At 40.1% G+C, this 27,009-nt stretch overlaps 1 protein-coding gene across 2 annotated transcripts in view; it reads left to right on the forward strand.

Moving 5' to 3' along the window:
* The first annotated feature begins 512 nt into the window (after positions 1-512).
* The window catches only part of TTC8 (tetratricopeptide repeat domain 8), a 52,229-nt gene continuing 25,732 nt past the window's right edge, over positions 513-27,009 (forward strand). The window contains exons 1-6 of one of the 2 annotated variants that reach the window (XM_001927081.7): positions 513-642; positions 17,890-18,010; positions 19,405-19,468; positions 19,583-19,742; positions 19,959-20,048; positions 22,565-22,609. In XM_001927081.7, the coding sequence (XP_001927116.2) occupies positions 529-642; positions 17,890-18,010; positions 19,405-19,468; positions 19,583-19,742; positions 19,959-20,048; positions 22,565-22,609 (594 nt within the window). In that variant the 5' untranslated portion in view covers positions 513-528. Of the gene's footprint in view, positions 643-1,433; positions 1,587-17,889; positions 18,011-19,404; positions 19,469-19,582; positions 19,743-19,958; positions 20,049-22,564; positions 22,610-27,009 lie in introns of those variants that run through there. The other variant, XM_005666374.4, reaches the window with a different exon arrangement.

Below are 27,009 nucleotides of genomic sequence, written 5' to 3' on the forward strand. Positions count from 1 at the left end.
AGACTGGAGAGTTTTATATATTTAGGGCTTTGGGTTCTGGTGGGCGGGTGATATCGAAGAAACCGATGTTCCTAGAGTCAGAAGAGCAAACGATAGCGGTAAGAATGCTTGAAGGAGAAGAGTAGGGCAGCAAACCGTCGAAGGGGCAATTCCGGGGGACTTTTCTGGAACTGGCAGGGTACGCCCAGCGTTCAGTTGCTAAGCAACAGGATGAGTGGAGGACCCCGGTTGGGAATGTCTAAGTCACTGCCTCTTAATTTAGCCACGGCGCCGGCTCCTCGAAATTAATGAAATGTGTAGCCTTCGAAGGTATACAGTGTTAGAAGCCAAGGTTTGGCAAGCCCTAATGCTGAGTTCTACGCGCGATGAGCATTCTTTTTCCTGTTCTCAGGCGCGATGCGGGACGCCTCTCCGGCAAGGCCCCCGCCGCCGCGCGTTGCCGAGCAGAGCTGGACGCCGCCCGCTCCTCGCCCCCCGCCCTCCCCGGACCCGGCGCTGGTCCTTCGCGGCCCGCCCCCCCCCGCCGCCATGGGCTCGGAGATGGAGCCGCTGCTCCTGGCCTGGAGCTATTTTAGGCGCAGGAAGTTCCAGCTCTGCACCGATTTGTGCACGCAGATGCTGGAGAAGTCCCCTTATGACCAGGTACCGGCCGGACCCGTCAGCCTTGTTGATCCCGGCGATAAGACTGAGGGCTCTGGGGGATGTCCCGGTCCCCGGGAGGGGTCCAGGGAGGAAGGTCCTGGCTGAGGTTGACCGAGTGGTCAGCACAGTCACCCAGAGCGAGACCCCCTAGAACCACGGCCCTCAGATCCTTGCCCGCGATGTCCCCGAGTCCCTGCAGGACCCATAGGTTCTATGCCATGACCGTCTCCTCCTCAAACTTCAGCAGCCCCCTTGCTTCAGATGTCCCTTAAAGGAACACTTTGGTGACGAACTTTTTTTAGTTCCTTTATGCTTGCATAATAGATGGGCTTGTAAGCTCGCTGCGTGTGCGTTACTAATTTCTGAAACAATTATGTATAAACGTAAAGATATGTAACTTCCCACCCCCTGTGGAAATGGCTGCCTTTTTTTTTCCCTTCTGGCTCCAACGTGTGATCCTTCCATTTCATCTTAAGACAGTTTCATCTATTATTGTCCAAAAAGAGGAGCCTTTATTCTGGGGCTTGAGTGCAACTTGAGACAAATAGTGCAAATTGGGAATGAGAATCTAGAAGAGGAAAAGATAACATCTATTATTGGGAGGGAGGGATGGGGGAAAAACTCTCGATTGATTGAAAAGTTTATTTAGGTTCTCTTATGCTGTGTATAAGAGAGGTCCGCCTCTGGTGGGTGGGTAATTCTTGAAAGGGGTAAAAGAGAAACAGGGAGAATAGAGCAGAGATAGTGCAGTTTGTTAGCGCTTCTAGTAAATGCAGAATATATTTATGTAGTTATAGTTTCCCAGCTTTTCCTCTGGTGGTGTTGCCTTGGAGATGTTAGAAAAAAAGGAAAATGGAGGGGAGTTACGTAAATGGAGGTGTGAAAACTGTTACTAGGCTCTCTGCCTTAGTTTCCAGCAAATAGATGGAGGATAACCTGTTGAGGTGAGTATTTTGGCCTTCAGATACAACAGTTGGGTACAGCATTCTGTGTTAGTGGGAATGCTAAACTAGGTTCTGTTTGTCTTAGTTCCCATTAGTTAATGGGACTGCATTTCTGTGGACAAGTGTTGTTTCTTGGCACAGTAGTCCCATAAATGCTGCTGCTGGAAAAAAAAGCGACGATTCCACCATCAAATATGTTTGGGAACCATGACAGAATATTGACCCCTTGACATTCATACAACCAGAGTTTGTTACAAACTAGTGATGTACCGGACATTGTGTTGTTATTCCATTGAGTTAAGGTAGTTTCCATACTGTGTTCCACAGAACAGCAGTCCCAAGAGTGCTCAAAATTTCCTCATTAAATGCATTTGGGAAATGTATATTCCCTACTTAGATTCCAGATTCGTAGTAGAGGCTCTGAGAAGTTCTGCAGAAAGAAACTTAATTGTGCCTAGGTTTGATTCATACAGTAGCGCTGAAACTTATTCCACCACCGATTTCTTTTTTGGCAGTGGGCGAGGGTCAGATATCTGTTGTTGTTATCCTAGGGAGATGTTGTCACATTGGGGAATGTGTTATAGGCAGCAGTGTTTTTATTAATGGTTAAGACCTTTTAATCTTAATGACATAATCAGAGTGCTATTCAGTACTGCACTTCAGATTTAGTTTGTGCGAGGCACTGTGATAAGGACTTTATATGTGTTCAAACCAATGACCTTTTATTGAGTGCTTACTACTTGCCAGGCGTAAATTCTATAAATTGTATGTATTTATTTGCTTAGAAGAACCTCGCAGAGTAGATAACAAAGATGATAGCTAGCATTTATTGAGTAGTTGCTCTGTGTCAAGCTGGATTCAGAGGATTTTATATGTTATTTAATCCTCAGCTATTTTAGGAAGCTGGTACTATTTCTCCCATTTTACAGATTGAGGCACACTGAGACATAAGGTGACATAATTTGTCTAAAGTTTCAAAGCTGTTAAGCCCATTCCCTTTGTCTATACTACACTGCCTCTTTGGTGCTTATTTTAGCCTAATTTTTCAAAACTCTGTGTTTCTGAACCTTTCCCAGTACATTTTCCCATCTTTGTGTCTTTTTCAACATTTTAGCTGAGGAGTTCCCTTGTGGCACAGTGGGCTAAGGGTCCAGCATTGTCACTGTAGCTGTTGGGGTTGCTGCTATGGCACGGGTTGGATCCCTGGCCTAGGATCTTCCACGTGCCATGGGCGAAAAGATTTAGCTAAGTGGTAAAGGGCTTATCTATGCACTTGGATTAGAGGCTCTGAGAAGTCCTGAAGGAAGGAAACCTGTCTAGTTTTTTATTTTTTTAAATTTTTTTTATTTTCCCACTGTACAGCAAGGGGGTCAGGTTATCCTTACACCTGTCTAGTTTTGATAAAGACAATATTCCGATACTTATTTGACCGCCGAGTGGTTCCCTTTTTGGAGGGACAGAGGTATAAATTTATCCTGGGGAGGTGTTGTCATTTTGGGAACTGTATAAGCGAAGCAGCAGTGTTTTTATAAATAGTTAAGAAGAGTAGAGGAGATCTTGACTCCTTTCCTTGTATGTAGGAAGAACAGGGTGAACAAATTAAGTACTTTGTTTAAAATACCCAATTTTGTTTAGTTTCTTATATAGTTCTCCTTAGGCCCTGCTGGCCCTCTTGGAAGATTAAGACTTGTTACAAGGTGTGTTTAGTGGATCTGATTTTGGTAAAGGTAATGAAGAAAAAAAGTCAGGATCATTCTGGGAAATGTCGTCATTGGTAAACAGTTAAGATCATTATGGCAGCAGATCTTTCTGTGTCCTGGCCTATTCCATTGTCCTATTTGTTGTTGATTTGAGATAACAGTTCATAATATACATAATTAATTTTAATATCATAGTTTTTTTTTAATGTTATTCTTTGTTACTGTTTTGCCGTTGTGAGCAAGGATTGATAGGTTCAGCTCCTAAAGATGTCAGAGAAGGCATAAGAGAATCTGTGCCAGATCTGGCAGAAATTTATGATATTCTTTTCCTTTCTAATCCTTTTTATTTGTTACACTGAGAGAGTTTATTTAAAGAGGAGCTATGTATGTGTTGTCAGAAGGATGAGTAGTACTTTATCAGAAACAGAAGTTTTAACTTGATGTTACCTTATCAAGCTGGCATTTGGATGCCTGGATAGGGCCTCTGAAAAATTTATGGAGTTCACTCCTTTTAGTTTTTCTTGGATCCAACCTTTAAACACTGTGCTTTTTCACTGTATGTTTTTCTTAGTATCAATTTGTAATTTTTTTTTTTTTTAAATGGCTGCGCTTGAAGCCTATGGAAGTTCCTGGGCCAGAGATTGAATCTGAGCCACAGCTTCCACCTACACTGCAGCTGTGGCAGAGGTGGATCCTTTAACCCACTGCACTGGCCGGGGATTGAACTGGCGCCTCCATAGCAATCCAAGCCACTGCAGTTGGATTCTCCCTTCCTCTTTTTAAAAAAAATTTGTGTATTTTGTATCCGATTGTTATTTTATTTTGGAACTATTTTCCAGTATGATTTTCCCATGCTTACAGAAATCCTTTTTTCTTAACTAATTAAAAAGAATTTAAATATCTATGTCAGAGTGCTGATGCAATTGATGAAATGCTTTGGGAAGCTTAAGGAGATTCCTTTGATTAAAAGCTTGAAAATTCTCTTTCTTTCCCCTAGAATATGAGTCTAGGCACAGAATCTAGCACATAGGTGCCCTCATTATGTATTTGCTGAGTGAGTGATTGATGATACTCCCTTATGCGTTGGGATGGTGTCATTTATGTGTGGCAGCTTTCCCTCTGCTTGTGATCACCCTCGGTGCCTGATGGTCTCTGCATCTCCCTGCCCCCATCCTAATTCTCAGCACCCTAGGTTCTTAAAAGTATTCAGCTTTTCAAATAGATGTAATGGCACTATGGGCATTCTTAATTCCTTTCTTCTTTCAAGGGTCAGTTTTGTTTTATTCAGTCGAACAGATTCTTTCTGGCGTCTTCCAGGAGAGTATTTCTGATAGTCATTGGTATTGGTGTTTCTTATGATGCTCCTGTTGTTTCATTGGGGGAAATTAAATGAAGAGGCTAGAAATCTACAAAAGTCTAACAAACACGATGACGGTAGTAGAAGCAAATGGTCCTCAGCCCTGCACTCAGCCCGTTTATCTTCACCTGCCTCTTTCGCCTCTTGGGCTTTTTTGAGGCTTCAGCATTTTGGAGTATTCTTCCCCTGCAGCTCCTTGAATTACCATTCTTGTGCCACTGAAGGATTTTAGTACAAGTAAGTGACTTTTTTTTTTTTTTTTTTTTTGTCTTTTTGCCATTTCTTGGGCCGCTCCCTTGGCATATGGAGGTTCCCAGGCTAGGGGTCCAATCGGAGCTGTAGCTGCCGGCCTACAACAGAGCCACAGCAACGCAGGATCCGAGCCGCATCTGCAGCCTACACCACAGCTCACGGCAATGCCGGATCCTCCACCCACTAAGCAAGGGCAGGGATCGAACCCCGCAACCTCATGGTTCCTAGTCGGATTTGTTATCCACTGCGCCACAACGGGGAACTTCATTTTTTTTTTTGTCTTACAAGTGAGTGACTTTGAAGCAATGTCTGGAAAGAGAAAGGAAATTAAAATATTTCTCCTGAGTGCCAAGTGGATTCATTTTAATTTTTAATTTAAAAATTTTTTTGTCCTGCAGCATGTGGAAGTTCCTGGACCAGAGATCAAACCGGTGCTGCAATTGTGACCTATGCCACAGCTGCAGCTGGGTCCTTAACTCACTGTGCCACAGGGGAACTTCTCCCAGTGGATACATTTTTGCTCTTGCTTTTTTTCTCCCAGAAAAAAAAAAATAGCTTTTGTTTTTTACGTTAATTTTCACTTTGGGTTTTGCTTATTTTTCTCCCAGATGAGGAGAACCTCTCTAAAATGATTTGCTGCTTGCTAATCTTTTTATAAGCTTCAAAAAGAACCTTTCAGTCAACATACATTAACCTTTTGGTCTGAAGCCCACCTCTAAGACTATTTCTTCTACATTTAGGTCTCCTTTAAGAGATTTTGGTATAGTATCATAAAAAATATTTAGTTAGTACCTTGCACTTTCTCTTAGGATTTTATTTCGTTTTGATTCTTTTTTTTTTTTTTTTTTTTTTTTTTGCTTTTTAGGGCTGTGCTTGCGGCATATGGAGGTTCCCAGGCTAGGGGTCCAATCGGAGCTACAGCTGCCAGCCTACACCACAGCCACAGCCACACCAAATCTGAGCCATGTCTGTGACCTACACCACAGTTCACGGCAATGCCGGATCCTTAACCCGCGGAGCAAGGCCAGGGATCGAACCTGGAACCCTGTGGTTCCTAGTCAGATTTGTTTCCACGGTGCCGTGACAGGCACTCCTATTTTGTTTTGATTCTTGCCAAAGTCAGAGTAGTCAGGCTGGCCAGAGAGGTAGGATATACTGTGGACTAGCTTGTTTCCTTATAGTATAACACATCTTTATTTGGATACAGAAGGACTGTATATTTGACAAAATACAGTGAGAACGAGAGAAGCATCTTTTTTCAAAGTTTTTCTCTAAAGCGTGACTGAAAAAGTGGTTAAAAGTTACGAGATATAACAGAGAATTGCAAAATGGCCTTTCAGGCAGCAGCATGACCTAGAGGGAAATGCTTGTGTTTACAGCTCAGGTCGGTCATCCTGATTAGTTGCTTAATCTGATTACTGTTTTTTGTGTTCCATATGTCAGATTGATGGCTTTAAACCAGCCCTGATTTTTTTAGCTCCAGTATAATAAAGCAGTTCATAAAACATAGAGGTTTTTCAGGTTTTTTTTAAGATTATATACTTTTCTTAAGGGGAGATTTCTGATAATTTTTTAAATTATGAAAACCAGATTTCTGATAAATCTTTAAATTATAAAAAGCGTGATTCTGTATGTGAAAGGGTGAGCTGTTTATCAGAATAGGGGTAATTCACATTTTCCTCTCCCACCCCCAGTCTCTGCTTATAGAGAGATGTTGCAGAGAAGAGGGAGTTATTATTGTAAATATTTTTGTAGATTTGTAAAAGTATTATAAATATTGGGGGTGGTGAAAAGGCTGAAAGCTGCTGGCTTAGATGAAAGATAGGGAGGCAGGGGTCCCCCGTGAGCTAAATGATAGTCGTTAGTTGAGACAGTGATCTGGTGATCCAAGCCAAAGAAACATCTTTCTGTATGATTATCTAATTTATTTCCTCTTTGGGGCCATGGAGACTTAGAGCCAGACTTAATCTTTTGATTCTATACTCTGTGGAGCAGTTCACTTCATGAATTTGTCTGCTGCTGAATTTTACGGACTACATGCCCACTTGGTTTTCGTAAACCTTCTGAAATCCATTTATTTCTCTGTGCTCTTACATCCTTTTCCTTCCTGTTACTGCTAAATTCCGAATAATGATTCCATAGTTGAAGAACAGAGCCGGGTAGACTCATTAGCCAGGGTAAGTATTGGTGGCAATTAGGAAGTCGAATTCAGAATAATCTGGAGATTTAATTCCCTGAAGTAATAGCAACAACCTAAGAGAACGCTGTACCCTAGGGAGGAGGGAAGGAAGGAAGCAAACTGCTGTGAATTGAAGTTTGTGCTAATGAGTTTTTTGCTGATTCTGGGCAGTGTCACTCCACTTTCCCCGTTTTCTTACTCACTGGCTTTGAAGGAGATTCAAAAAGAAGTTTTCCTGTGAAGACCCGTAACTGGGAGTCGGTTCTGGATCCTGAAGAAGTCCATGTTGTTGTAAAGAAATTCTGTGTGGTTGCTCCTTCTCGTTGAAAGGCCTCCCACCTTTTACACTTCATGAACTGAGATCGTCTATGTAAAAGAACTCTGGAAATTGTGGAATATGCTTTAAAATGCAAGGTCTTATGTTTAAAGCTATCCTGTAAAATAGGCATTATTGCTCTCGTTTGAGAGGAGGACTAGTTGATGGAGATTGCATGACTTGCTCAAGGTCGTGCAGCTAAGTGGCTCCCTGAGGATCAAGCCCAGACCTTCTGACTCTAGGGCTGGCCTGGTGCTTTCTTCTCAACTGTGCGGATACCCATGGAAATGATTTGCTAGACCAAGAAACATAACTTGTGATTCCCTGTGTGGGTGGATTAATTCAAATCATAAAACTATAATTGAGAGAGAGCCAAAGATGAAGGTCTTAGTGATTTAAAAATATTGTGCCCTGTCTCTATGTTAAAATATCTGACTCTTTCTCTCCATTGTCCTGCTTCTCCTGGTGGACCTGCAGACCAGCCACACCTGGTCTTGGTCTTCAGCAGTCTGCTTTCCAGCCTTGCCGTGGTCTCACATATAAAGCAATGTGCTTGATCTTGCCTGAGAGTGTCTAGGTTCAAACACCGCCTGCACACTTTGACCTCAGTTTTCTCATCCCTAAAATGGCCATGATAATATACCTGCATCAAAGGGTTGTTGTGAGGGCTAAGTTCTTTATCTTTTCTTTTCTTTTCTTTTTTTTTAGCTATTTTAGGGCTATACCCGCAGATTTGAAGGTTCCAAGGCTAGGGGTTGATCAGAGTTACAGCTGCTGGCCTACGCCACAGGCACAGTAATGTGGGATCTGAGCTGTGCCTGCAGCTACATCACAGCTCATGGCAACACCAGATCCTTAACCCACTGGTGGAGGCCAGGGATTGAACCCGAATGCTTATGGATCCTAGTCGGGTTCCTTAACCACTGAGCCACAGCAGAAACTCCCATGAGGGTTAAGTTCCTTAACACCTGGTAAGCGATCAAAAAAGTTAGCTGCTTATTGACTCTATATAGCTAGAAATATTTGCAGGTAGGATTCTGTCACTTGTATTTTTCTGAAAGTATTGTGGTAATCTGGGAAGCATCTGCAAGGAAAGTGTTCAGTGAAACTGATGATAAATTGAGATTGAATATAGTTCCTAGATTATTGGCACTCAATAAATCTTTCCTTTTTTTCTGACTTCCTTACCTCTTGTGTGTCCTGCTTTTCTCTCCTCCATCTATCATTGGTCCATAGTTGAGTATAGCACTTAACACAGAACTGTAATTTATTTAATTATGCCCCTCCCCCCATAGGATGTTTTCAGTGCCCACCAGGGATGCCAGCAGAACGTTGTGGAATTAACATGTTCTCTGCCTCACTCATGGTTAAACCTTGCTTCCATCTTCCATCCACACAACCATACTTATTTCTACACCTTTCCATCTTCTGGGCCTCTCATTTTCTTTTCTTTTTTTCTTTTTTTTGGAAGTTCCAGGGCCAGGGATCTAACTGTGCCACAGCAGTGACGTGAGCCCCAGTAGTGACCGTGCTGGGTCCTTAACCTGCTGTGCCACAAGGGAACTCCTAGGGCTCTCATTTTCTTCTTAGACCTTTTCATTTCACGTCATTTCCCTACATGCTCTTTACCTGCACGGTAAGTTGTAAATGTGCCCTTCCTGTGGGGCAGAATGAGACAGGGAGCATGAGGGCCTCCATCACCGAACAAAGTGCCCTGAGCCTGAGCTGCTGGTGTCAGTTTGGGCCAGTGGAGGAGTCTTCCTGCCCTTGGCAGAGTCGCAAGCATCCAGCATTTACTTACCATCCATGGTTCTGTCTCTGTGACTATTTTCTTTTCCTTTTCACATGTCGTTTACAGTCACATCTGGCAAACTTTTTTGACCCCTTTCTACATGGAACTTGTCTCTCTCCTACCCTTTATCCTTCATTCCTGCCTTATTGTTTCCAACTTATTTTTTTTATCTCCAAGACAGACTGGCAAGCAAGAGCTTCTGGCTTCTGTGTGATCTTGAGCAAATTACCTGATATCTCTGAATTTGTGTCCTTATCTGTAAAATGGATACTAACACTTAGCTGCCTGCCTGAGATGGTCACGGGGGTCAGATGAGATAATGGGTCATAGAGACAGGTACACAAACAGAGTAGAAAGGATTATTTCTTCTGCTAGCTCTCTGCCTGTGTCAGTGTATTTCTTGTAAGTGTGGGCTGTGGGTCTAGGAAATCTTTTCTTTGTCCAGATCTCTCTTAGGTGCCCTGGCATTGAAGCGCTCCACTTGGTATATCTTCTTAGTGGCTGTTTCCTGTTCACTTCAGCTGATGGCCACATCGTCCTGAGGTCCCACCCACGAGGCCTTCACTTTCTGGCCGGGTTTAGCCTTTTTCTCTCATGCTGCTACGTGCTTGTCATGCTAAAGAAATTGCTTATCCTTGCTTGGTGACTGGATGGTTTACACATTGCTTGCACACATAATATCTTAAAAAATATTTAGGGTATTCTTTTGGGATTTTGGATCTGTAGAAAGTAAGAAAAGCAAGGATCTTTTTCTTTCCTCCCCCCCCATATTCTATTTCTTAGTATCTTCCCCAATAAAATATGATGCAGATTAAGTGTTTAGAGGCTGCTAACTAGAGACAGTAAGTGTAGATCTTTTATAAATAAATTTTTATAATTTTTTAAGTGGATTTCTGTTTAATTTTGGGCAGAAAAAAAACCTGAGTTTGTTAGCATCTGGCACTGATATATATTATAATCTATTTATAAAAAATTCTCAGCAGACACTACAGTCAGACTTAATTTCTTATCTTCAGCCACTAATCCCATTATATATATATATATATATATATATATATATATATGCAGAATAGAAGGGTTTATTGTATGTAGATTTTCCTCCTCCTCCTCAGGTGATTAAAGTCTGTATGTTTTAACCACCATAAACTTATTTTTGAATATAAAGAAATAGTTCCTTGGTATAGTTGTAAAATTATTTTTAATTCCTCAGATACTGTGGCTTAATTAAATAAGTAGAGATATCTTCTCTGTGCTCTAAATAAGGTTAGAGTAATTAGAATTTTCTGATCATAGGAAATTTAGCATTCTTCAGTGGATTTTAGTTTTTCAGAACTCCTCAGAGAACTTTTGGAGAAACATTACAGTTAATATTTGCGGAATTCCCCTCATGGCACAGCGGAAACGAATCCGACTAGGAACCATGAGGTTTTGGGTTTGATCCCAGATCTCGCTCAGTGGGTTAAGGATCCAACATTGCCGTGAGCTGTGGTGTAGTTTGCAGACGTGGCTCGGATCCTGCGTTGCTGTGGCTCTGGTGTAGGCCGGCGGCTACAGCTCCGATTCAGCCCCTAGCCTGGGAACCTCCATATGCTGTGGATGCGGCCCTAAAAGGACAAAGAGACAAAAAAAAAAAAAAAGGTTAATATTTGGGTTTTTACTGAATGAGTTGAGTTCACCTACAACTATCTTGTTAGTCCTTTATTTTAGAAATTATATTATCCTAAAAATGTTTACTGCCTTCTTAATGCTTTCCAGGAACCAGATCCTGAATTGCCAGTGTCTCAGGTAAAAGTTTAGCTGCAACTTAGTTTAGAGAATAGTTTAATCACTATTGCTTAGTTGTTGCTATAGATTAGAAAATTTGCTGCGTATCTACTTGTACGGTTATAAATTAGCTATATCTACCACGCATTCTGTACCCTCTAAAATAGTAAACTATTATATTTCCAATCCTTTGGGTCTGTGGATGTAGAAATAGGGCAGTCTACTCATTCAGACTTGGAGCTAAAATAGAAATGACCGATATTGACCCAGAAGGATGAGAAAAATAAAGGAGGAGACAAGGGAAGCCAGGGACTTAGAAGGGGAGCCAAGAAGTCAGCAGAGCCTCTAGTGTCTGAAAAGACTGCAATGGACAGGATTGTATATCTTGAGTAAAGAGTAGGCTGACTCTGCTTGGAACAGTCTTATTTTTAGAGAGAGGTGCCTGCTGCAGTGAGCAAGAAGGGAAGACGTGGCCAGACACCTACATCTACTAGAGCAACTTGGTTAGAAATGGGAGGCCAGGGAGTTCTCTGGTGGCCCAGTGGGTTAAGGATCCATCGTGGTTACTGCTGTGGTGCAGGTGGATCCCTGGTCTGGGAATTTGTGTATGTCGTGGGTGGGCGCAGCCGGGGAAAAAAAAAAAAAAAAAAATAGACCTGCTAACTGGATAAGACCTAGCAGATGAGTGGGGAAGGTGCCCAGAAGGTCTGGTTCAGGGGATACCTGGCCAGTGAAGCTTTTCGCCAAGAGGGTTTCCAGTAAGTCTGGGAAGAAGGAGAAGGGATGAGTGAGCTGTAAATCAGAGAACTCAAATACTGCTGGTTTGCCTTGCCAAGCAAGAGAGAGAATTTTAAGTGTTTTTGGGTAAACAAACAGATCGAACCTCCTCGGGTTCATTTGCATAATCATCACATCTTTTAGAAGAAAGCAGTATACAGAGTCTCTGATGGAGGCCTGTGTGGTATTAGACAGGGCAAATAGGTTAAAATGCAGTACTCTATTCTTTAAAAGGATGATATTTGTCATTGGAATGTTCATAATCGTGACTTCCAAATTGATAGACGGTGCACAACTATTTTTTGCATAGTATATGTACAATTCATAAGGACCTAAGGTACAAATAAAGTAAGTAATGTGCTTTTTGTTTTCGTTAATTTTGGAAGATTTTGATTAAAATTAATATTATGTTAAATTATCAATAATTTGCCTTGTTGCTATGTATTTAAAACTTTAGTGGTATTTGATCGTTGCAAACCAGCACAGGGACTTCATGAAGGACCTGTATGTGGCGTTTCCTATGCTGTTACGGGACATTAATCGTCCACTGGATAGTCATCTAAAAGAATCAGAAGTGGGGGAAGTTCCTGTCGTGGCTCAACCGTAAACGAACCCTACTAGGAACCATGAGGACACGGGTTCCATCCCTGGCCTCGCTTAGTGGGTTAAGGATCCGGCGTTGCTGTGAGCTGTGGTGTAGGTCGCAGATGCAGCTCGGATCTGGCTGGGATCTGGCGTGGCTGTAGTGTAGGCTGGCAGCTGTAGCTCCGATTGAGCCCCTAGCCTGGGAACCTCCATATGCTGCCTGTGGCCCTAAAAAGACACAAGACAAAAAAGAATCAGAAGAGAACAGGGCTGACCGGATTCTTTTGAGCTCACTATTCATACTTCTTGCCTTTGCTCTTTTGCAGGTTTTTACAACTTCAATATAAATGAGGCTTTACGATAACGATTCAATATTCTGTGCCTAAGTTTTCATTTTCATAGAGTAGGCAGAATGTCAAATGTTACTGATTCTCATGATATCTAAATCAGGTTAGACAGACTGTTCTCTTGGTAGCTTTATTCTAAGAATAACTAAGTAAAATTGTTTCTTACATACCTCAAAAGGCCTTACACAGCCTTGCATTCGGTATTAAGAGGAACAGAACAATTTAAACCTGTTTTACTCAGTCACTAGCGTTTTAACCTTTTCATTTGTCTATTTTTATCACTAAAATTGGATTAACCTCACAGAAGGTAGTACAAGTAAGTCAATATTTTCCTGATGTTGGCTGGCAGATATTTGCCTCAAGAGTAATGTCCTGTAGACTAACTCAGTAGGTGAATGAGATGGGATTATGTTTCACAGATAAAAAAAGGAAATAACGTGATGATTATTACTTAAATTGGGAGAATCTATGCTTTTCCCTTAAAAAAAAAATTCCCAAGTATATACTGTTTTTATTACTGTATTTCTAACACTTAGATGTTCAAATTTATTTACATTAACTATATAACCCTGTCATTTATTAACAAGTTAAATATATCTGCTAAAGAACAACTTACAGTTTTATTCAGATTCAAGGGGCAGTGTGGGTTTACCATTTAGCTTCGTTATGCATTTTATTTTAATCACTGATTAGTTTTGAACTTAAAAAATTTTAGGGCTGTAAAACATACTTGGCTTGCCTCCAAAATAAAATATTTTCATTAAAATTCCAAGAATTGTTTATATTGCCCAGAGCAGTTCTTTGAATACACTCTGATGTTTAATCAAGCAATGATATGTGCTTTTCAAGGTCATTTTTTGTTAGGATAAAGGGAAAGCCAGGAAAATTAATATTCCCAAATGCTGATGAAATTTAAAATTAAGTAATGGTATAAGTAGATTTTATTGTAGATCTGTAAATATCAAAAATTCACGTCATTATTTCTACTTCTTAAGAATAAGATTTTTATGGATGAGAAGAATGCTCACCAACTTCAGGTTATGGTTCCTCAGGGAATGAAGAGAATGATTAGGAAGAGGTACAAATGGACTTTGATTTAATCCATAGTGCTTTATCTCTTTAATAAGATTTAAAAATCCAAAGCCAAAAAAAAAAATTTTAGAAACTGAAACAAATATAGATCTATTTACCTTTTTGAAAAGGTGATTCTTATGGAACAAAATTTTTAAGAAATATCTATTTGGCTTCTGAAGCATTTCTTCGCTTGGTGGGGAGAAAATAGTGGATTTACTTTCCTGTGTTTTGCTTAGCTTGATATATAAAAATTTGCACCTCCTTGATATTTGAGAGGTTAGTAGGAAGTAGGAAAAGTTAGTAGGGAGTCAAGAAGCATGATGAATTGGACTGTGAGATAACAGTATGGGCATGAAAAGAATTGAAGAAATATGTGCGTGGATAATTAATATCCAACTCTATAAGTGATACCATAATAATAAAAGCTTTTAGAAAGTGGATTTAACTAGGACTCCAAATCATACTTCTGAAGCTGCATCAGCACCTGTTCCTCCTCAGGACAAAGATCCACAAACCTCACAGTGGCTCAAGATCCCTCACTTGCCCTTTGCCTTTTTCTCTAACGTCTCAGCTGCTCTCTCAGCTGAACCTAATTCTTCTACCACAGTCAACTCTTGTTTCCAAATGAGCCCTCAAGCCAGCCTCCCTCTGCCCTGTTCGCCTTACCTGGAGCATGCTCTCCTGTCTCAGCTACTGGGCCAAACTCTTCTCCTGTATCCTTCCCTCCACCCCAAGGCAGTTGGGTGCCTGTCTCTGTCCTTCTATAGCATGTCGCAAATTTTTGTTGCTATACTTTCCCCATAACACTGAAGTTCTTATGAGCTAGAAGGCAGGCTGTGGCTTAATCATCTCTGTTCCCAGACCCGGCATGCAGTAGGTGCTCCTTTGGAGCCAGTGAAGTGCACACCTGCTTTTACTGTTTGAACGGAAAATGCTGCGGTCCTTCTTCCTGTCCACCAGAGGGTGCTGTGCAAAGAATATGCCCTCTTGAAAAATTAAAGTCACCGGATAACTTGCAGGGCAGCGTGAACTGTGACGACTTTAGATAAATCAGAATTAACTTATTTCCATCTTTAGAGTTAAATTAAATCATTAGTCCAAGCCAATGACAACGTTCCTGACCCCAGAGAATAGCTGTATAGATCTGGCAGCTTTCCTAATCTTTTATGAGTGAAAATCTCAGATTTTTTCTGCATTTTGGTGGCTCCCACAGTTAGATGCAGTTCCAATTGGAACTGATTTTTTTTTTTTTTTTTAGCAGATAAATTGGTCCTTTGGGTCCATATTCTGCTCATTCAATTGAGTTAAATTTACACATAACATTCAAAATATTTTATTCTAAATTATCTGATAAGAATCCAGTAAACATGTGGCTCAGGTCCCAGGTTGCTGTGGCTGTGGCGTAGGCTGGCAGCTGTAGCTTCCATTCGACCCCTAGCTTCACATGCCGCAAGTGCGGCCCTAAAAAAAAAATAAATAAATAAATAAATAAGACAAAAAGGAATACAGTAAACTTCAACCAGAAAACTACAAGCCAAAAAACCAATAATCTATAATTTCACTCGATGAGCCTAATATATTCCACATATATTCTAATCTATATGGGAAGACCGCCATCTTTATTCCCATTAAAATAAAACCATGAAGATTTTCTTTCATTCTTTTTTTTTTTTTTTTTCTTTTTGGCCTTGCCTGCAGCATGCGGAAATTCCCAGGCCAGGGAATTGAACCTGTGCCGTGACAATGACCCAAACTACAGCAGTGACAAGGCTGAGTCCTTAACCTGCTGAGCTGCAGAGCAATTCCATCTTTTATTCTTAAATATTTTTAAAAAATGCATTACTATTACTTTAACCCACAAAAGGATCTCTTTTTCTAATTCTTAGAAAACTGTTTTTCATGTTGTACATTTGTCACATGTCACAGGTTGCCTTGCCTTATCATTTAATCCAATAGGTGATGTGTTCATGGATATTAGGATCCATGTTTTTTGTTTGTTTTTTTGCCTTTTTCTTGGGCCGCTCCCGAGGCATATGGAGGTTCCCAGGCTACAGGTCGAATCAGAGCTGTAGCCACCGCCCTACACCACAGCCACAGCAATGTGGGATCTGAGCTGTGTCTTTGACCTACACCACAGCTCATGACAGCGCCAGATCTTTAACCCACTGAGCAAGGCCAGGGATTGAACCCTCAACCTCGTGGTTCCTAGTCATATTTGTTAAACACTGAGCCATGACGGGAACTCCAGGATCCATGTCTTAATCTGCTATTTCCTTTTTAGGACCTAGCCCAGTGCTCAGTAACTGAGATGCTCAGTAAATACACACTGATGATTGAATGCATCTTTTGATCTTTACGTGGGGACTCTTTTTTTTTTTTTTGTCTTTTTTTTTGCTATTTCTTGGGCCACTCCCACGGCATATGGAGGTTCCCAGGCTAGGGGTTGAATCGGAGCTGCAGCCACCGGCCTACGCCAGAGCCACAGCAACACAGGATCCGAGCCGCATCTGCAACCTACACCACAGCTCACGGCAACGCCGGATCATTAACCCACTGAGCAAGGGCAGGGACCGAACCTGCAACCTCATTGTTCCTAGTCAGATTTGTTAACCACTGTGCCATGATGGGAACTCCACACGTGGGGACTCTTTGGACTTCTTGTAGCCTCCATCTGTTCTGCTCTCGTCCCCTTGCCTTCATCCAGCATGATTTACAGCCAGATTCCTAGGACGGTGCAGCCTAACCCCTTTCCAGGTTTCCCTTGCTGCTACTGCCTCAGTACCATAGAGTCGGTCCTGAACTGCTGCTTCACGAGTTGCCTTCTCCCCACATCTTCCACAGGACACCAAGCTTTATGGCCCTTTGCTTCTATTCTGTAGTGAAGCGGAAAGGTAAACTTTTCCAATAAAGCTCTTGTCAATATTTAACAAGATATTTAATTGTGCATATCTTTACATCTATTTCTCAAGGAAAAGCAAAGCTGATGAGTTATTTTCCAGATTCCTTAATTTCCTTTTCCATTTTTTTCCCTAACTTTCTAGCAGGTTTTGTACTGGTTAGATTACAAAGTAACCAAGATTGTGCTGATTAGCTATTGGGAAGTAAGAGAAATTGATCTTAGTTCAAGTCAACATTTTTGTAATAGTACCTATTATGTACAAAAACCATAGGTGTTATGGAAAATGTGCAAGTGAACAAGGTAAACAAGCCTGAGTTCTAGGGAAAAGGATGGCAAACTTGCCCCAATAATCATAGTGTTGGTCAGATACTGTAAGTATATGCTGATACAGAGAGACTGCTTGCTTATTTATTTATTTATTTATTTATTTTTTAGGGCTGCACTCAAGGCATATGGAAGTTCCTAGGCTAGGGGTCGAATCGGAGCCATAGCTGCCAGCCACCGCCACAGTAACGATGGATCCGAGCCACATCTGCAACCTACACCACAGCTTATGAGGCGCGAGGTCAGGGATTGAACTGGTATCCTCATGGATCCTAGTTGAGTTCGTTACTGCTGAGCCATGACGTGAACTCCCTAAAGAGAGAAAGACAAGAGGGAAGTAGGTTTAGTGTTAAAGTCTTTCACAAAGGGCTTGGCCCTGCAAGAGAAGGGCAGAAAGGACACTGTGGTTGTAGCTTTGTTTATTTTCAAACTTTGACTCTAGTACAATTTTCTATAATGATCTTTTCTCCCTTATAAAAAGGCGTGTTGGAAGACCACTGGGTAATTACAACACTTTTATTTACAGATGATTGATATATTAGTTGCTTCTTGATTAATAATGACCTTGCCTTCATATATTTGTTTCTGGACATAGCTCCCCCCCCCCTTTTTTTTTTTTTGGTATTGATTTTATTTTATTTTTTTAAATTATTTCCCAGTACAATTTTTTTTCTACTGTGCAGCATGGTGACCCAGTTACTCACACATGTACACATTCTATTTTCTCACATGATCATACTCCATCACAAGTGACTAGACATAGTTCCCAGTGCTACACAGCAGGACCTCATTGCTAATCCCTTTAAATAGTATCATGCATTAAGTGTGGCAACCATGTTTGATAAAAAATTAGATAATAATAGACGACTAGCTTCTATAGGCCATGCTCTCCCTCTAATGCAATTTAATATATGGTTTATCTTCTCTCTGCTTTTAGGCAGCCTGGATTTTAAAAGCACGGGCACTAACTGAAATGGTGTACATAGATGAAATTGATGTCCATCAGGAAGGAATTGCAGAAATGGTATTGGACGAAAATGCTATTGCTCAGGTTCCACGTAAGTATTGGTTTTTTGGTTAAGTAAATGAAGTGCCGTTAGGATTAGGAATTCTTTCTCTAGATACGTTTTATTTTTATTTTTAAATTTAAAATTTTTTTTTTATTTTTTGCCATTTCTTGGGCCGCTCCCGTGGCATATGGAGGTTCCCAAGCTAGGGGTCTAATCAGAGCTGCAGCCGCCGGCCTACGCCACAGCCACAGCAACGCCAGATCCAAGCCATGTCTGCGACCTATACCACAGCTCACGGCAATGCGGGATCCTCAACCCACTGAGCAAGGCCAGGGATCAAACCCGCAACCTCATGGTTCCTAGTTGGATTTGTTAACCAAGATGGGAACTCCTAGATACTTTTTAATAATAAAAATAAGACATTATATGGATGAAACATGTATAAACATGAAACAGTATTACCTCAAGTAGATAATCTCTATTCTGTCTTATAGTACAAAGGCACAATTCAGTTATATTATCTTGTATAATAGACCGATGTGTAACTTTTTCAATAGGAGCTCTATTTAAAAAATTTTTATAAAAATGCCTTCTATCTGAACGGCTTATCTAATGTATCAAAAGATTGTTCATCCGAGAGTCTAAACACGGAAAGCATCCAAACAACAGAAGTGTTCTAAAAAGATTTTTTAAAAAACGATAATTTGAAAACATCTCTTCATCGTAATAGTTGCAGATGATTTGCTCTAATGCTTGATGTGAGGTCATGGCGTGAGATGCTGGTCTGCGACAATGAGGATTGTCACAGTGGCCTGGTCCCAGCTTGCAGGTGCACTAGCGTGAATGCTGTTGGATGGTTACCATAACATATGGTGGTCTTGCTGGTAATTTCTTCGTCATGACAGTTACAAGTCATGTATATATGTTTTGAAGGTAGTAGCTGTTTTAATGCTACGATGGGAATTGAGGGGAAAAAAAATATGTGTTTCACATTAAAAATGTCTTTTTTCCCCTATCATTTTGCTCTTTTGGAGTTAAAATATCTAAATTCTAGATATTGGGGGTAAATAATCTTTTATTGGGAGATGTTTGTATGGAAAAAATAAATTATGAACATAAAACTGTCCTTTTAATGTGATGGCGCTTTGGAGCCTGCCTGTCTTGAGTGTGAATGCTGGCTTTACTAACTGGTTGACCTGTTCACTTAACTCTCTAAGCCTCTGCTCAAGGGATTAATACTACCTACCTTACAGAATTAGTATGAAGGTTAGTGTGGTAGCATAAGTAACAAGACAGGTACTCAATAAATATTGGTCTCAAACATGTTTCCTTAAGATATGGTTTCTGTTTGTAATGTCTTTTTTTACCAGGCCAGCAGCTTTGTGCAAATTGCATTAGCTGACAGTTTATACAAAAATTGAATTTGCCATCTCATCTCATAGGTCCTGGAACATCTTTGAAACTCCCTGGAACTAATCAGACAGGAGGGCCTAGTCCAGCTGTCAGGTCTGTGCAGTATGCTCCTCTTTCATGCCCTCTGCCACTGTGTATTGACCAGACTGTAGGAGAATCTTCCTTTATTGACCTTCTCTGTATTTTAACAATTTACAATCATCACAGGCCCATCACTCAAGCTGGAAGACCCATCACAGGTTTCCTTAGACCTAGCACACAAAGTGGAAGGCCAGGGACGATGGAACAGGCCATCAGGACACCCAGAACTGCCTACACAGCCCGCCCTATCACCAGCTCATCTGGAAGATTTGTCAGGCTGGGAACGGTACATTCTGTCAGCTTTACCATAGCCTTGTATGACCGAAGTAATTTCTGTCACATTACATCATTTTTTACTACTGTTAGAGCAGAGAATTATATGGAAGATTTGGGAAGTGATTCTTTTTACTTGCGTTGGCTTTATAATTTTATGCACCTTAAATTTGCCTTATGTTTCAAGAGAAGGTTTCAGATTTCTTGTTCTATCATTTTTTCCCCATAGGCTTCCATGCTTACCAGTCCTGATGGACCTTTTATAAATTTATCTAGGCTGAATTTAGCAAAATATGCCCAGAAACCCAAATTGGCAAAGGTATGTACTTTAAAGTTATGTTATGAAGTAGTGTTAGAAGTATTATCATAATAACATTGCAGAAAATGGATGAAAATTTGTGAAGGAAAGACCTTGTCTTGATTAAAATGGAAATGTTTAATTACTCTAATATGTAAAATAATCTCTTAGTACTGAGTTAAGGAAAGTCAGTCAGAAATAAAATATATATGTTCTTTCCTGAGAAAGAACAGCAATTTATAACAAAGAAAGCACATATGCAGCACAGTCTTTAGGTAATGAAGCTTCTGGGGGGTGGTTTGTATGGGTGTGTGTTTTTTTTCTTTCTCAGCTTGGACTATTCTCAGAAAAATCATTTTCGATCCTTGTAGGATTTTAGGACAGTCAAAGAGAGGCTAAAAACTATGTGCTCTTTCTAATTAGTAATTAATCCCTCAGCATATGGAGGTTCCCAGGGTAGCAGTCGAATTGAAGCTGTAACTGCTGGCCTATACCACAGCCACAGCGTCGCCAGATCTGAGCCGTGTGTGCGACCTACACCACAGCTCATGGCAACGCTGGATCCTTAACCCACTGAGCGAGGCCAGGGATTAGATCTGAATGCTCATGGATGCTAGTCGGATTTGTTTCCTCTGAGCCATGATGGGAACTTCCTTAACCACTCAAAGATTAAATGCTCCTTTAAATTGAAGAGAAAGTGAGAGTGAGAGAAAGAGAGAGAGTGCTGGGGATGGGGTGGGGAGAGAAAGGAGAGTGTCCATGACTTCTCAGTACAGAAAAATTTGGAGATGAGTGTGGAATATTTTAGAGCCAGGAGCAGTTATCGTCTGGAAACTGGTGTAAGCCTAGCTCAGGTTTTTAGCTGTAGTCTCTGTGAATTCTGGGCATGAGGGCTGACCTCATTCCTATTATCAGTTCTACTGGTGTTTAGCATATTTACTAAATATTAAACACTCTAGGGAAAATGAGAAAGGACACTAGCTATGCAGACTTGAGATTTAGATCAGAAAAAGAAATGCCAGTTGGTGAATGGGGAATCAGACTGTGATAATGCCAGTGATGTTTTTCTTAATTTCTTATTTGACAGCAATTCAGTCAACTTTATTTAGCAGAATCATAAAGTGTTACTGATTTCCTTTTCCTTTATGAAGACTATCTGGTTCCCTATCTTTTTAGACCATTTACTTGAGGTGACTGAATGGTACTTGATACATGTGCTATTTTCTCTCTTTCTTTAAAAAAATTTTTTTTCTTTTTTTCATTTCTTTTTATTCTATCTTTTTTTTTTTTTTTTTCCCCTCTGCCTCACTTGCAGCATATGGAAGTTCCTGGGCCAGGGCTTGAATTGGAGCAGCAACTACAGGCCTACACCACAGGTACAGCAACACCAGATCCAAGCCGCATTGACGACCTATACCACAGCTTGTGGCAGTGCCAGATCCTTAACCCACTGAATGAGGCATCCTCACAGAAACAGTGTTGGGTCCTTAACCCGCCGAGCCACAGTGGAAACTCCCTGTGCTGTTTTCTAACCAGGGAGTGCTGTCAATGGAGGCGTTTCTCTCAGTCAAATTAAGATGCTTCCAGAACAGCCTGGGCCTATAGTACTAGATTTAAATTGTACTGGATTTTGCACTTTCTTAGTGTTTTGTAGAAGTGATGCCAGGTTTCTCTACCTTTGGTCCCCAACTTGCCTTGACTTATCAGGAATCATTTCTAATATTGGCACATTGGTTGGGGTAGCTGGTAACTCCTTGACACTGTCTTAGGTGTTGTAACATCCTTTTTGTGGCAGTGGTAACACCAACTGTTCTCATAATCTTTTTTTTTTTTTTTTTAAATACAATGGAACAAATGGAGGATTAGGACTTACTTTTTAAAGAGGACCTTATTCCAATTTCTTTTTTCCTTTTTTTGGTTGCCTCCAAGTCTTCTTTGTCAATAACCTGGATATCAGGGTGCTGGCCTCTTTGAAAGCGTAAAATAATGGTATTATGGACAAACCTAGTACCACCAAGAGGTAGTTCAGTAAATGAGCTGAGTGAAGTATTAGAATAATGGGTCTCAGTCCTGGCTGCTCAAAGAGGCATCTGCACATTAAGCAAAAGAACACCCCACTTTATAGTTAAACTCTACTTTGTTTCAGAAAGAACTTCCAGATTTTCTCATGTCTAAAGTGTCATTATTAATATCATAGTCACTGCATAATACAAGCAGTTTATGATGGTGCTAAAGTTGGTTTTCATTTGTCTCGTTCTAATAAAGTAGTATATATAATATGAAAAAAAAGTTGAATTATTTGAGTTTTCCAGTTTGTATTCTCTAAAAAGTAGGAATCAGTTATAAGTAGCCTTATTTTAAAATGAGTGTGACAAATGATGGACAGATCCTTTAGTTATAAATCCCAGGTGCTTTAGAGTACTCTGTTATTTTGGTTCAATGCAGCTGCTGTCAAAATGGCCTTTGAGTTTTGATATAATAGAGCGCTTTTGTTAAAATAAAAACCTCACATATTTTTTGCATTTTTTTCTTCACAGGCTTTGTTTGAGTATATCTTTCATCATGAAAATGATGTTAAGACTGTAAGTTTTGAATTTGTGCTTGTTTTTTAATTGTAATTTTTCTAACTTTGGGGATTTAGATTTGGAAATGTTCTATATCTTACCTATTAAACAGGTGGAATTATTAAAGATTGGAGAATTACTAATACTTTCAAGTCCATTGTCTGTTTCAATAGGAAAATTAGTATAACTATGGAAGTATAGCTGTAGAAGTAGTAAGGCTTCTGCTTGATCCATAATTAGATCTACAAGATATAGATAATTGAGAATGTTGCATAATATGTTTGTGTTAAAGTTTATTTTTTGACTATTAGGTTAGCATTGTTGATCCATTTTTTTCCCCCTTTGGTCCATGTAATGATTATGGGTTTATTAATATATATATTTTGGGTTTCTTTGTAGAGTGCCCCATTGCCTGCCTTTAACATTTTATGATAGAAAATTTCAAACATGCAAGTAGAGACTATAATGAGCCCCTATCAGCCATCACCCTGCTTCACTAGTAATCAATGATCAGTCATCTAGGTAGCCTCTTAACAGAGAGTTTTAAGATTATATGCATATGACTTCTCATTTGTGTCAGTTTTTACATGCTAATATGCAAGTGAGCAGTAACTTCACAGATTTTGTCAAATCAAATGTAGTTAATTAATTCTGCAATGTCTAATGGTAGTATTTTCTGTCATTTTCCTATTCAAGGAGAAAGCCTTGTATCTTTAAAGTGTTCAGGAAGACAAAGACAATGTTGTGATAATTTCTGCTGTACAACAGTGACTCAGTGATACCTATACACACATCCATTCCTTTTCAGATTCTTTTCCCATATAGATTATCACAGAATATTGGGTAGAGTTCCCTGTGCTATTCAGCAATTCCCTGTTGGCCAGTGATTCCATATACCACTGTGTGCATAGGCCAATCCCAGACCCCCAATCCATCCCTTCCCCCGCTTGTCCCCTATGGTAACCATAAGTTTGTTTTTAAAATCTGTGAGTCTGTTTCTGTTCTGCATGTAAGTTCATGTGTATCCTCTGTTTTAGATCTTACATATAAGTGATATCATATGATGTTTGTCTTTCTCTGTTTGACTTACTTCATTTAGTAGGATAATCTCTAGGTCCATCCATGCTGCTGCAGATGGCATTATTTCATTCTTTTTAATGGCTGAGTAATATTCCATGGCATATATGTACCACATCTTCTTTATCCATTCATCTGTTGATGGACATTTAGATTGCTTCCATGTCTTGGCTGTTGTGAATGGTGCTGCAGTGAACATTGGGGTTCATGTATCTTTTTGGATTATGGTTTTCTCCAGATAGATGTCCAAGAGTGGAATTGCTAGACCGTATAATAGATCTATGTTTAGTTTTTTGAGGAACCTGCATACTGTTTTCCATAGTGGTTGCAACAATTTACATTCCCACCAACAGTGTGTCATACCACCCTGTTCGTGCCCAATCTCTTCTGATTAGGTTATTCTTTCTTTCTTTCTTTTTTAGGTTACTCTTTAAACACATAACTATTGAGTACCTGTGTATTGGTGCTACGATAGGTGCTAGTATATTGAGAGGGACAGGTGGATGCCTCTTATCTGTTTTCTGTTATTGGCCTGCCACATTATAGTTCTGTAATGGATCAGACTGTTCCATTAAAATGCCATTTTAGACTTTACCACAAATGTTATCTAAATGGAAGAAAGATTTAATTAATGAGCACAAAGCATGTCTTTGTATACCTTTTCTATATTTTGCAACTTTAGCTGGAAAAAGGAAAAAAGAATTCTGCTTTTCGAAAAAGCTGAAGAAATCAGAAGTGCTTTTGTGCTATTTACTTTGGGTGGCCTCTGGATTTCCTTGTAAATATACTATTTCACACAAATAAAGAGAATATTGGAGACAAAACATAAGTAGTATTTAAGTGTTAAGAAAGAATAAAATTGATCTTCCAGAAGTTCCTGTTGTGGCTCAGTGGAAGCAAACCTGACTAGGATCCACGAGGATGTGGGTTTGATCCCTGGCCTCACTCAGTGGGTTAAGGATCCGGTATGGCTATGAACTGTGGTGTAGGTCGAAGAGGCAGCTCAGATCCCGTGTTGCTGTGGCTGTGGTGTAGACCGGTAGCTACAGCTCTGACCCCCAGGCTGGGAACTCCATATGCCACACATGTGGCCCTAAAAAGCAAAAAAAGAAAAAGAAAAAAAAAAGAAAAAATTGATCTTCTATGGAAAACTGTATTTCTCTCTTTGAGTTAATACTTTTCTCCTTTGTTGGGGAGGGCAATATTGACACAACTGAAGTGGCATGTAGGTTGGTGGTTCTACCAAGACAAATATGGAGGACCCTGTACATCCTGTACATGGGACAACTATAGCGAATGCTCTGAAGTGGTATTTAAATGTCAAAAAAAATAAAGTTATTCTATGGAAAAATGTATTTCTGCCTTTGAATTCTTAATAACTCGCTTCCTTCCTCTCTCTCTTTGAAGCAATATTGGCAGTAGTGACAAAACTGATGTGCATTGGGTTGGAGATTCTGGAATCTTTATTTCCATATGCTCTTTAATTTTATCATGCTGAAATTGTCTCAACTCTAGTAATAGTAATCGGATGACTGTTTTTTTGAACTTCAGTATTTGGAGCACTATTTTTTTTTTGCCAATTCTTGGGCCGCTCCCTCGGCATATGGAGGTTCCCCGGCCTACACCAGAGCCATAGCAACACGGGATCTGAGCCGCGTCTGCAACCTACACCACAGCTCACAGCAACGTCTGATCCTTAACCCACTGAGGAAGGCCGGGGATCGAAGCCGCAACCTCATGGTTCCTAGTCGGATTCATTAACCACTGAGCCATGATGGGAACTCCTGGAGCACTATTACTTAGGAAAGTCACTGGGACACTCAGTTGGACACAAACATTATGTTGTTTAGATCTGCGAGGGTTCCCTGTTCTTATGGACTTTTATGAACTTATGCCTTTTATTTATGATATTCTAGGTCTTTATTAATATGTAGATATTGGATTAATTAAATTATTCAAATATCTTTAAAGTGTATAGTTATTTATTTTAAAAAACTAGTAAAGACTTTAAAGAAATATGGATCATCTGTCACTTCATTAAAATTTTTAAATGTTAATAGCTTTAAATTATGAATCTTATTACTATGACCGTTTTGTTTGGTCTTTAATTTTTTTTTTTTTAATCTTTTTAAGGCGGTAACTTCAGCATATGGAGATTCCCCAGGCTAGGTGTTGAACTGGAGCTGTAGTTGTCAGCTTATACCACAGCCACAGTAATGCAGGATCCGAGCTGCATCTGCGACCTACATCACAGCTTATGGCAATGCTGGATCCTTAACCCACTGAGTGAGGCCAGGGATCAAACCTGCATCCTCATGGATGCTAGTCAGTTTCGTTTCCCCTGAGCCATGGTGGGGACTCCATGGTTCTTAAGGTATTTTCAACATAAATCAGAGGTAAAGAATAGAATTAGTTTAGTCAGCAAATAATTTTTTTTTGTTTGTTTGTTTTTTTGCTTTTTTAGGGCCAACCCATAGCATATGGAAGTTCCCCGGGTAGGGGCTGAATCAGAACTGCAACTGCTGGCCTACTCCACAGCCACAGCAATGCAGGATCCCAGCCACATCTGCAACCTACACCACAGCTCACAGCAACGCCAGATCCTTAACCCACTGAGGAGGCCAGGGACTGAACCCGCGTCCTCAAGGATACTAATCAGTTTTGTTACCGCTGAGCCATGATGGCAACTCCCTAATTCTTGAGGGCCTCTTAAGAGCACAGCAACATTCCTGAACAAAAGAGTTGTGTAAGAAGTGGGTGCTTATCCTCAGGGAGTTTAGGGTCCATTTGAAATTGTCACAAATGGTTATGTCTAGTGCAGCCCTAGTCTTCAAGTATGTAATTTTTTTCTTACTGTTTTTTACTACATGAGTAGTTCATATTCATTTTCCTAATTGGTTTAGCATAAATATATGGGTCCTACAGAGGAACAGTACCTGAAAGCAGCAGCCTGTAATAAGCACTGAATCTAATCTTGGAAAATTAGAATATGTAAAAAATATTGTCAAATGACATATTTTTCTGAAAAATAGGTCTATTATATTAAACATGAAAGTGAGTATGATCTATTTGCTGATCTTTTAAAAGATTAAGTTAAAATTAATATATTCAGATATTTATAATATATTCCTGAGCTGAGCTGATTGAAATATGGCTGGCTTTCTGGCATTTCCAGAGATAATGGTAATTGAAATTATTCTTTTTTATTCATTTTTTGCTTCCACTTTTACCTCTGGCTTGGGGAAAAGGAAAAGAAAAATCAGCATATGAATGTAGTATGTGGCTTGTTTTTAATTTCCATAGCTTTCAAGTAGAGATGTTGATTTTTCAAGTCCATTAGA

Source organism: Sus scrofa, chromosome 7, assembly GCF_054392235.1.
Source record: "Sus scrofa isolate SSC_HxYL_T2T_F1_AM1 chromosome 7, Sscrofa_HxYL_maternal_Yorkshire_Landrace_v2.0, whole genome shotgun sequence".
Taxonomy (NCBI): Eukaryota; Metazoa; Chordata; class Mammalia; order Artiodactyla; family Suidae; genus Sus; species Sus scrofa.